Below are 12,480 nucleotides of genomic sequence, written 5' to 3' on the forward strand. Positions count from 1 at the left end.
CCCCCCCCTCCCAGTCTACCTTCTGATTTCTCTCAATGTGTTGTGAAACAAATAATAAAGAATGTTTTTTAAACAATTTTGACTTTATTTCCTTTCATATATATATAGGGGGTGGGTAACTTCAAGAGAAAAAAACACAACTGTCACACCGTACCCTGGCCAGTCATGAAACTGGCTTTCAAACTTCTCTGATGTGCAGCACACCCTGCTGCACTCTTCTAATCGCCCTGTTGTCTGGCTGTGCGAAATTAGCCATCAAGCGAGTTGCCTCAACCTCCCACCCTGCCATAAACATCTCCCACTTATTCTCACAGATATTGTGGAGCACACAACAAGCAACAATTACAATATTGGTTGTGCTGAGATCTAACCGAGTTAGTAAACTACGCCAGCGTGCTTTCAAATGTCCAAAAGCACATTCTACAACCATTCTGCACTTGCTCAGCCTATAGTTGAACTGCTTCTTACTACTGTCCAGGGTGCCTATGTACGGCTTCATGAGCCATGGCATTAAGGGGTAGGCTGGGTCCCAGAGGATAACTATAGGCATGTCAACATCCACAACAGTAATTTTCTGGTCTGGGAAGTAAGTCCCTTCCTGCAGCTGTTCAAACAGACCAGAGTTCCTGAAGATGTGAGTGTCATGCACCTTTCCCGGCCATCCCACGTTGATGTCGATGAAACGTCCCTTGTGATCCACCAGTGCTTGCAGCACCATGGAAAAGTACCTCTTGTGGTTTACATACTGGCCACCCCAGTGTGCATGGATATGCATTCCGTCTATCGCCCCGCCGCAGTTAGGGAACCCCAGCACATTAAAACCATCCACAATGCTCTGCACATTTTCCAAAGTCGCTACCCTTGATAGCAGCTGGTCAATGACTGTGTTGGCTACTTGCAGCACAGCAGCCCCCACAATAGATTTGCCCACTCCAAACTGATTCCCGACTGACCGGTAGCTGTCAGGTGTTGCAAGTTTCCACAGTGCTATGGCCACTCGCTTCTCAACTATGAGGGCTGCTCTCATTTTGGTGTCTTTGTGCTTCAGGGCAGGGGACAGCAAGTCACAAAGTTCCATGAAAGTGGCCCTACACATACAAAAGTTTCGCAGCCACTGGGAATCATCCCAGACCTGCAACACTATGTGGTCCCACCAGTCTGTGCTTGTTTCCCGGGTGCCGAATCAGCGTTCTATGGCATGAACCTGGCCCAACGCCACCATGATCTCCCAATCACCACATGCTGTGCTTCTAGGAATGTCTGTGTCCAGGTCCTCATCAGTATAGTAATCGCACTGTCGTTGCTTCCTCGCCCAGTTTTGCAGGTACTGCACATACTGCTCAATAATGCGCGAGGTATTTACAATGGTCAAAACTGCAGCAGAGATCTGAGCGGGCTCCATGCTTGCCGCGCTATAGCGCCTGCAATGGTAATCCTGGAAAAAGGGCGTGAAACGAGCTGTTCAGTTCTAGATGGCTGATAAAAGGTGGGAAATGGTTGTCTTCTGTACCTTTCACAGAGGCGGGAAGCTCGCTAGAGCTGCAAGAGCGGGAGAGCAGAGTTTGCGGCAGAAGCTGTGCGGCTCAGTTCACGATGGCCGAAAAAAGGTGGGAAATGGTTAGATAAAAGAGTAGATAGAAAGACGAGAGGACATGCGAGGTGGATTCATAGTACCAGGAGACAGGTGGTTCACCGTACTGCGCCGTCTGCTGGCAGTATGAAGTCTGCCTTAGCTTTCACAGAGGGAGGAGCGAGTGATGACACACATCCAGAAACACCCGCGAGAATGTTTTTGCCCCATCATGCGCTGGGAGCTTAACCCAGGCTATTTCTGAAATATCGACTGGAGGACACTGTCATGTATTTCCCATTCGTGTTCCTGGAAATATGTCTGCTTAGCATGTTCTCTGTTATGTTCTGGCACCCAGGGAGGTAAGATGACGAGATGGTTATGTTGTTATGTATGCACCAATTCCATAGTTTCATGGCTTCAATGCATAATGAATGGGAGCAAGCTCATCCTTGGTGATTGATATAGAACACACATGTCGGTCAGTATCTGGATTGATTCATTCCGTATGATCGGAAGGAAGTGTCTGCATGCATTTTATACCACCCAGAGCTCCAGGAGATTAATGTGAAGTTGGGCTTCCATTGGTGACTCCCTGTCTTATACAGTGTGCTGGTCCAGGTGAGCGCCCCAGCCTAGCAATGACGCATCCATCGTAATTATTAGTGATGGTGGATCCTGTTGGAAAGGGATCCCTGTGCAGACGTTTTCTAGTTTTGTCCAGCACTTTAGGGATACAATGACTCTTGATGGTATTGTTACTCTTTTGTTTAGACTGTGTTTGATGGGGCTGTATACTGAGCAAAAAGCTTTTTGGGTGACTAGCTGTCCCTCCGTCATTATGGCTTTGAACTGCAGTCATTTTTCTTCTGGTAAGTCCTCAATAAATTCTTGCAGCTTACCATAATTGTCAAAGTTATATTTGGCTAGGAGAGATGAGTAATTGGCAACTTGGAATGGTAGCATAGCTGATGAGTACACTTTTTGGCTAAAAAGATCTAAACAGTTATGTTCTTTGTCCTGGGGAGTGGATCAATATTGGGGTTGTTTGCCGCAGTGGTTGGTAGCTTCCATAACTAGGGAATTAGGTTGCAGATGTGAAAAAAGGAAGTCCATCCTTTTAGCTGGGACAAAGTATTTTCTGACTGCTCTTTTGCTGGTAGGCGGTATTGTCGAAGGCCTCTGCCAAATGTTCTCCTCCGGTACCATTATTGCATCATTTATTGGTAGTGCTATTTTAGATTATGCAGATGTGTGTAGGATTTCCAGCAGCTTGTGGTGGTTTTCTTGCATCTCCTTCAGTGGTATGTCTTGGCTGGTGGCTACTCTTTTAAAGAGTTCCTGGAATTGTTTCAGGTCATCCACCATGGTTGGAGGCAGTGGCATTACTGCTTCATCGGGGGAAGAGGATGAGTTGTGGGCTGGTGAAATGCTGTCTTGGTCTGTGTCTTCTTCCCTCTCTTCTGATAAGCCCTCTGATGTCTCACGGCTTGGGGATGGTGTAGGTGATCGGATTTCATCCCTGGTTGGAGTTAGGGGTCTGGTGTAGTTAGCCCTATACACCGCCCATGAATCCCAGGGGGACCACTGCATAGGAAAGGGCATCACTGGACAGATCCAGGGTTGCCCATACCATTGCTGCATTCCATGACTCTGACGGGTCTTAGTTTTAATTGCTTCCCATGGAGCTCTATGTTCCGTGGGACAGGAGTGTTAGGAGGAGAAGGGATTCCCATGTAAATCCTCATCATCATCACTGGAGATGGATGAGGGAACAGGTAAGGGGGTATCTGCTCCAATATTCAGCCTGGAGATCTATCAGTGCCAAGCAGGGATGATTGTGACACTGAAGAGACTGTAATGTATCTGTGTTGCAGAAACTGTGGCGGAGCCAATGGTGCCACTGTTGTAGATTTGGTCAGTGCTGTGACTAATTTACATGTAGCCTTCATCAGGACAGTCGGTGCCATTCTCGGTCTGTCAGTCAGTGCTGATGACTCCGTCGGTGCTGGCAGCATTGCCAATGGTATGGGTCTCGGTACTGTGTCAAGCACTGGGGTGGTTCCATAGAGAAGGAGGCGCGTCTGTGACTAGACTCCTTATCGGTGCGGTGCGGTGAGGTTCGGCAGAGGTACGTGAGGAGACAATGCTGGAGGTGCCCAGAGCCTCAAAAGTGCTAACTCTAGCTGAGCTCAGCACCAAGGACAGCAACCTCACTGGGGACCTCTTCTTTTATTGCATGTCCCTGTGAGGGGAGGTCGCGGCTCACTTACTAGAAACTTTGGAAGACTGAGCACTTTCTTTAGCAAAGGTTTTGCCTGGGGAATCATCTGCTGATGTTGGTTTTGGTCTAGTATCAGTAGGCTGAAGGGACTTTTCCATTAGGATCATTTTGAGGTGAAGGTCTCTGTTGCATCGTGTCCTGGCTTTCAGGTTACTACAATGGACACTTTTTGGAGGGAAATGTGTCTCCCCAAATATCGGACACACATAGAGTGGCCATCGGAGACTGGCATTGCCTCACAGCAGGAGTCACATCTTTTAAAGCCTGGAGAATCAGGTATCATTAAGAGTTTGCCATTGGGGAAGGGGGAAATAACAATAAAAAAAGTTTGGTATTTTTTGTTTTTGTTTTGGAAAAGGGTATCTCAACTAAACAAGAGGTACTAAACTACTACTAACTTATTTCTTTCTAGATTTAACAAAGAGGTAGAAAGCCACTGAGCTCTGTCTTCAGTCAAGGACAGTTCAGAAGGAACTGAAAGAGTCGGGTCGTGTGTACACTAGATGAGGCGCCAATGGCACAACGAGACGACTACTGTGCACATACACCGTGACTGAGCTTTGCTACTGAAAATTTCTGATCTATGGCACAGGGATGCACCAACACCTGAAGTGGAGTACCCACAGGGACACTACTCGAAGAACAAAAGCTCCCTCTACAAGTTTTTGTATTAGAAAAACTGATTTAAACAGCTGAGGTAAAGCACTGGTCTTGTTTCTTCTGACCATCTATGAATCACAAAGGGAAGAGAGCTGACTTTTCCTTCTGTTTCCTTTGGAGGGATGTGATGAAGAGCTTTGGAAGGACTCAAGTTAAGGACTTGACAAAATCTGTAAGCATAGCCCCCTTTGACTATAGACATCATTCACAGGACAGAGGTAACTCCTTCCACTCCCTCAAATATAAGCAGAATGTGATCCTCAAAAAGAAAGGAGGGCTTGATTCAGCACTTGTCTTGAACAATAGTATAGACTGAGCAGGATGACTGAATAGTTTGCAAGTTGTGTTGCATCAGAACTCTCCCTTGGGATAATAAGACAACTGAAATTTGAGATGAATTTTGTTTGGAAATCTAAAAAAATGAAAATTTACCATATGAGGTTTTGCTCAAAGCTTCAGATTTTTCTTATTCATCACATGGAAGGGTACCTAAGATCCAGGCTGTAGTAAGATGAGGCCTTGAAACATAAACCCTTGTATCAGAGGCCCGGTATGAGGCCTAAGGCCTGAACTAAGTAATGGTCAAGACTTTGTTAACATAAAGAAAAGTTAAGCTGTGAGCAAGAGGCAGGCCCTGCTCAGAGTCTGGCAAGGACAGGGCTGATGTTGCAAAAATACACATACCTAAAAGGTACTGGACACTAGAGATATAAACATGTGCCAGGATGGTACCAAGAAAACTGGTATTTGCACATTCCACACAGATAGCAAGGAACAGGCTGACCCATCCTAAAGACAGGGGCAAAAGGGTAATATGATGCATAGAGTTGTTTGTTCAAACCAACATGTACAGGGTGAGAGGCGGCGCCCTAACACATAGAGGGTTGTACCTCAATACGTCAGGAGTGATGTGTAACTTGTTTGTACCTGTGTATAAGAATTTACCACTGAGGAGTTGTCTTGGTCTGGCCTAGGGGGCAGCGGAGAATCCCGCCACTGACTGAGCTGGTCCATTGTCATGGGGCACATATTCGGAGTATGTCCTGCAGGGTCCATGGGAAACTATTACTGTGCTTTGCTTGACAATAAACCTGGCCATGTGCCTTCGAACCTTATCGGAGTCTGTGGTCATTGGGGGTTCTCTCGGGGTCTGCTGTGTCAGCTATCTGCAGAGCCCAGGCAGCACACAGAGGGAACACACACACACAGCCGACTATTATCATCAGTGAACAGAGCAGAGCACCACTCCGGTGACGTCTGACAACACAGACTATATCAAAAAAGATGACCACCTTGAAAAGATGAAGCTATCAGCCGGAATTTAGAAACAAAGTCACCCATCCAGGTATTTACCAATAGAAAATAGGAAATTACTTACCTATATACTAACTGAAGCTCTTCCATATGTGCTGTTCATATTCAAATATCACCAACAATTCACATGAGTCTCATGCACTCGAGTTTGGAGTCTTTTAGCCAGCCATGTGTGTATGGTGTGCATATGCCTTGAGAGTATTCATGCTCTATGTCGAGGGCAAATAAGGGTGAAGTGCTTCAATTGCCACTCAGTTTCCTCACAAATGCAGAATCCCAGGTATAAAGGACTCTAAGGTACAGGGGATAGAGGGTAGATTGTGGAATGTGCATATGAACCACTAAGGTTACTGTTTGATCTTTAGGGCTCAAATCAAGCCACATCCTCTACAAGAAGACAGTCTTATCCAACATTCCATTGCCAGAGGCAATCGCCCTCTCTGCAACAAACAAGGACACTGGCAATTCATCTTGAGGAGGTTGCAGTGCCAATGCTGGCAATGCTGATTGTTCTGGCTGAAAGGTGGATGTCAGTGGAGGCATCAATGCCAAGGAAGGACATGGTACTGAGAAAGGCATAGGCGCTGAAGGAGGATATAGTACAAGAAGGGGCATTGGTGCCAATGGTAGTGGCCATGCCAGATTTGTGACTGGATTCAACTTGATAGTGTCCAGCAGAACCTTCATGGACTCCTGAATGTCAGTTCACAACAGGAGATGGAGAGGGTCTTGAATGAGACCCTTTCACAATGTCTGTCTGTATTGTAAGCTCCCATAATGGTGAGCCTTCCATGATCACTTTGAGAGAGAGAGATCATATACTCCAAGGAGATTCTGGAAGACTGGAGTTGCACAGTCATGGAGCAGAAAGGCATTTGGAGGCATAGTGAGCAGCCTTAATGAAGGGCCTCCAATAATGTACAAAGCTGTAGTTGGTGTTGCTGGTATGCACACAAGAGTAATCCGTATTTGACTATGCTGAAATTTCTGGCCCCAGTGGTGTCAGCCAAAGGTGATGCTGGCATCAGCAAAGGAGATCTGTGTGATAAGTTGGAGCACAGAAACCCCCTTGGGAACTGCCAACTGATGTGCCAAGACTACTTCTGCCCCTGCTTTCCCTGCCAGCTTGGGACTCCAGCACCCTGTCTTATTGAGCCAGACCTGCCAGTCTGCTCCTACACAGACCCAGGGTCTGAACCACGTGTCCCAAAGCTGCAGACTTAACTGAAAGCAAGAAGTGTTCCTGTCTTTAACACTCAGATGCCCAACTCCCAATGGGGTCCAAACCCCAAATAAATCCGTTTTACCCTGTATAAAGCTTATACATTGTTCACTATGGATGGATTCCAGTTCAGGTGATATGATCACATGTCACTGTAAGACTTCATTACCCACTTGCCAGCACGCACATATACAGGAAGACTTATAAGTAAAACAGAGCCATCTACAGTCAATTGTCCTGGTTGATGGGAGCCATCAAGATTCCAAACCACCATTAATGGCCCACACTTTGCATAATTACAATAGGCCCACAGAGTTATATTTCATATTTCTAGTTTCTTATACAAAAGTGATAAATTTATACAAATAGGATGACCACACTCAGTAGATTATAAGTTTTGCAATGATACCTTATAAGAAACTTTTTGCATGAAGCATATTCCAGTTACATTATATTCACACTAATTAGCATATTTTTATAAAATCATATAGAGTGCAACGTCACAATCTGAAGCTCACATTCATTGAAGGAGGTGAGGAAAGAAAACAATGTGTCTTTTTCAGCTTATAACCCTGTTACGGACCAGAATGCCTCCTCTTCTGCATCTTCTTGATCCAAGGGGTTTCAGCAGGGAATTTGGAGCCAAAGTCTTGATGCCAGTCAGTACTAATGATGTTGGTGCCAGATGGGTACTCAACTCCGATGAGGGCTTCTTCTGCCTCGCACAGTGCCAAGAAGCCTTTGTCCAGCATTAGTGGTGCTTGGCAGCAGGTTCAACAACAGAGGATGGTCTTGGAGAGCAGATCTCAGATCTGATATGCAGGGAAGTACCAAGATGGACAGGCCTCTTATTGGGAAACCTCACCACAGAGGCTGGCTTACTACTCCCAATGGAACAGCTGCACTAGCCGTTGTTGTAGGCTCTAGAGGCCATGTATACTAAAGGAATCAAAAGTCTCCCTCCAGGCACACTGAGTAAAGGCACAGCAAACTGCACATGAGGACACAGAATGGGTCTCACCTGGGTATATAAGGCATCTAACATAGGAATCCATCTCAGGAATTATCGATGACCCTGATACACAGTTCTTAAAGCTCCTATGGGTAGGGCCCTACCAAATTCACAGTCATGAAAAACGTATCATGAACCATGAAATCTAGTTTCTCCATCATGAAATCTGGTGCTCTTTTATGTGCTTTTACCCTATACTATACAGATTTCACTGGGGAGACCAGCTTTTCTCAAATTGGGGGTCCTGACCCAAAAGGGAGTTGCAAGGGGGTCACAAGGTTATTTTAGGGCGGTCACGGTATTGCTACTCTTACTTCCGCACTGCCTTAAGAGCTGGGTGTCTGGCGGGGCGGCTGTTGGCTGGGCGCCCAGCTATGAAGGTGGCGCCCTACCAGCAGCAGCACAGAAGTAATGGTAGCAGTGCCGCAACCCCTCCTTGAGGACCTCCCCCCCTCCAACTCCTTTTTGGGTCAGGACCCCTTCAATTATAACACCGTGAAATTTCAGATTTAAATAGCTGAAATCATGAAATTTATGATTTTTTAAATCCTATGACTGTGAAATTGACCAAAATGGACCATGAATTTGGTAAGGCCCTAAATATAAATATTAATTATAATTAATTATAATTATATTATATTATGTACAAAGAAATAAGAGAAATTTTCATACCTGTATGTAATTCAATTGGACCTACAAGAATAGTAGGTTTTAAATCCTCAATCTCTTGTTCAAAAGTAGCATAATGAAGAATTTCTGCTCTGATTTCAGTCAGAGAGGGACTGCTAGCCAGAAATTGCTGTGGGTAGTTTAAACTCTCAGTTAATGAATGGTCTTTTTATCTCATCAGTAAAACAAACGTTAATATTATACATCACATTTTGAATGTGTAAAAGTTATGAACCTAAAAGGCCAAATTTTGAACTCCCTGCAGTAATGGGGTGTTCACCCCACATTAGCCCTTAAGGGGTTAAGGTGGTCAAGGAGGGGACACTTAACCTCTACAGTTGCACCTGACAAGAGACTCGGAATTATAAGTACTAATTGCAGATGAAGTCCAGCTGAGGGAGAAGATGGAAAATGATTAGAGGAGGTTTGTAATAGCAGGAGGATGCAGGGAGAGAGTCTGAAGTCATTCTCCAGGAGCAGAGGTCGGGAGGAGGAAACCCATGGGGAAAATAAGCCCTGGGATTTGAGCCTTGGAAGAAGGGTCAACCCCAGAGAAGTTGTGGGGAAACAAACCCTAAGAAAGCAGGATAGAAAGAAGCCCAGGGAAACATCTGCAAGGATGGGGACTGTATAGACTTTGGCAGCTGTTTCCCTGGGCTTTTTCATACTTTACCCCAGGCTTTCCTTCTCCACCCCTTTGGGTAAACCCCCATCCCTCAGGGTCAGGATTCCAGAGCTTCTGCTCCCCCCTGAGATTTCTTCTTGTCTCCTGACTAGGCCCAGAGAGTGACTGCAGACTTCCACATTGCAGCCCTCTTCTGCCCTCACATCCTGGCTTTATACAAGCCTCATCTACTTCTGCCCAGATGGGCTCTATCTTCAATTAGTGCTTGTCTATTAAGCCTAAATTTCCCTCCAGGTGGAGTTTTCTAGTTTAATTGGCCCCTATTGGGCCCCTTTGCTCCTTTAGGGCTGTTAAGAGATAAACACACCATCATAACCACACAATGAAAGAGCTGCATCAAATATATGTGTACGTCCCACAACTGTATGGACAAATTGAGTAATTCCATGCACAAGTATCAGTATGTACATGCAACTATAGGATTTTGCACTGCAATTGTCTATGTGCTTGGTTTTACCATTACACGGGCCTTTGAAAATTTGGCCCTCAGTACATTAAAATAGCAAATTATATATTCATTGTTGTTGTGGATGTATTAATTATCTAGTATTTCTGGGCACGTAATTACTGTTTTGTTAAAAAAAGGGAAAAAAACCAAGGCAGAGCTATAAAATAACTGTGTTAGCCAGTGTACACTATACTGTTATGTCATATTTGAGCACAAAATTCTGCTTGAAAGATTTTACTTTTAGAATCCTGAAGACAAGCATACTCCAACTCTTCTCTTGAAGTGGCCCCAACTCCTTCTCACTGCTGAGTGTTCCACCTTTCCCTCCCCTGTCTTGACTGAGTATTAAGTGATGAAAGCTCCTTCCTCTACTCCCAGTCTCTTATCTGAGTACAAATCAACTTTAGGCTCCATGCCAGCCTCTCTTTCTCAATACATTCTCCATATGTCTGACACCTCTCTTTTGCAGGTTCCTTCCATGAGAATGCATACAGGACAGGCAGTGAGGGGAAGCTGGACATATTGAGAAGGCAAGCTGCATGAACCGGGAATGGTTCCCAACATGATTGAAATGGAGCAAGTTAGGATTGTCTCTAAGCAACAGTCCCAACTGTGCTCCATGTGCCACTGAAAGAAACCCAAACTCATTGTATTTCCTAGTAATAGCTCCCTACAATCTATTCTAGGAAACTGGACAGTCCTAATTATAATTAATAACTTAAAATTGAAAAATGTCATAAGGATACATTTTCTGCAGCAAAGAAAAAGAATGTATCATTTTATTTAAATGGAATATAAATATAACTGCACGTCTGCTTCCATTCTGTTTTCAGTTTTCAAATCAGAATAGTCAATCATAAGTAACAGAGGTGCTGTCTTTTGAATAACAGGTTATTTAATCATAATTGGAGTTTTTTGAGAGTGTTGTCTTTGTACAGTCACAGTTGTGGGATGTGTCCTTGGATGCTGCAGGACTTCAGAAACTTCTAAAAAAGCAGTGTCCATTGAGTGCTACATGAACTCTCTCTCATGTTACCAAATATCCCGGGCTGAAGTTATATGGAAGAGATGCAGTCCCCAACTATCTCATTTCCTTCTGCTGAACCTCAGAGTTCAAATCTCACCTAAGAACTGTCAGGAAGAAGGGGATATGGGTGGGTAGTGTGAATATGTAGAGGCAACAGAGAACTCCAGTTACTGTCAACTAACATTTTCTTCTTCATAGCGCCCTCTGCATGTGCCCACTACTTGTGAGAGTTTAGCTAGCAGTACAAACCACATGAAGAGATGGGTGGAGGAGTACTAGTCGAATAGAGACCAAAGAACTCACCTCCCAAAACGAACATCTATCATGGGTACTAAGGGTATTTCTACACTGTGATACAAAATCCATGGCACTGAGTTTCAGAGCCCAGGTCAGCTGACTTGGGCTCACAGGGCTCAGGCTGCACAGCTATAAAACTGGTGTAGTCCAGAGGTCCCCAAAGTGTGGGGCACGCCTCCCTAGGGGGGCATGGACGAATGTCCAGAGGGGCGCACCAGGGCCGGACAAGCCCCCATGCGGGCGGGAGGGAGCGCCACCCAGCCCCATGCCAGCCCCCAGCCTCGGCTGCTGGTCACGGCTCTGTTCCCAGTCCAGGTCCTAGGCTGAGGACAAAGCTGGGAGTGGAGCCGCACCTGGCCGCAGGCCTGCTGCCGGCCCCCACCGCAGCCTGGCTGTAGCTCCTGTCCTGTGCCCACCCCCAGCCTCTGGCCACGGCACTGTTCCTGGCCCCAGCCTCAGCCCCCTTACCCTTGTCTGCGTCCCCATTCTCCTGAAGCCACAACAACACTCCCAGCCCAACTCTGGGGTAGGCACAGACAGAGGTATGGGGGGGCACAACCCTCAAAAGTTTGGGGACTGCTGGTGTAGACGTTTGGCTCAGGTAGAAGACCAGGCTCTGAGACACTGCCCTTGCGAGGTCTCAGAGCCCAGACTCCAGCCCAAGCCCGAACATCTACACTGCAATTTTATAGCACCACAGCCCAAGCCTCTCAAGCCCAAGTCAGCTGACCTGGGCCAGCTGTGGTCATGCTGTGGGTCTTTTATTGCAATGTCGACATACCCTAAGTCAAAAGAGTGGTGCAGAGTAGAAGTGTGTATTAAACTCAAAATAGCAGCCCTACTTATTTTCAGTAGAGATGTTACAAAGGCAGGCCATGATATCTTTCTTAGCCTTAGTGGAGTGAGCTCTGAGTCCGTGAAAGGAAGATCAGTCAGGAGAGCCTACACTACACTCAAATCTTTTGGCAGATACAATTGCTAGGAGAAAAGCTTTGTTTAGAGACATGTGACACAAAGAAATCTCTCCCAAGGGCTCAAATTATCCCTTCTTCATCCTCATGAGGATTAGACTGAGATTCCAGATCAAAACAGGGACTTTAAATGGAGGAAAAATTGATCAGTTCTTTGAAGAAACTCTATTAACAATGACCCTTACAGCATCAGCCCACAGGGAAACAGAACACAGAAATTGCTGAGAAAAGCACTTGAAATCATGATATGGAAAGGCCCATCAATTTAAGGTAAAGCATATATTCTAGGATTGAAAAATCAGAGCCAGAATATTTTGCATT

At 45.6% G+C, this 12,480-nt stretch overlaps 1 protein-coding gene across 1 annotated transcript in view; it reads right to left on the reverse strand.

Moving 5' to 3' along the window:
• The window catches only part of DNAH8 (dynein axonemal heavy chain 8), a 581,193-nt gene that overhangs the window by 344,171 nt on the left and 224,542 nt on the right, over positions 1-12,480 (reverse strand). The window contains exon 29 of the mRNA XM_054024546.1: positions 8,735-8,861. Within this exon, the coding sequence (XP_053880521.1) occupies positions 8,735-8,861 (127 nt within the window). The remainder of the gene's footprint in view (positions 1-8,734; positions 8,862-12,480) is intronic.

This window comes from Malaclemys terrapin, chromosome 3, assembly GCF_027887155.1.
Source record: "Malaclemys terrapin pileata isolate rMalTer1 chromosome 3, rMalTer1.hap1, whole genome shotgun sequence".
NCBI lineage: Eukaryota > Metazoa > Chordata > Testudines > Emydidae > Malaclemys > Malaclemys terrapin.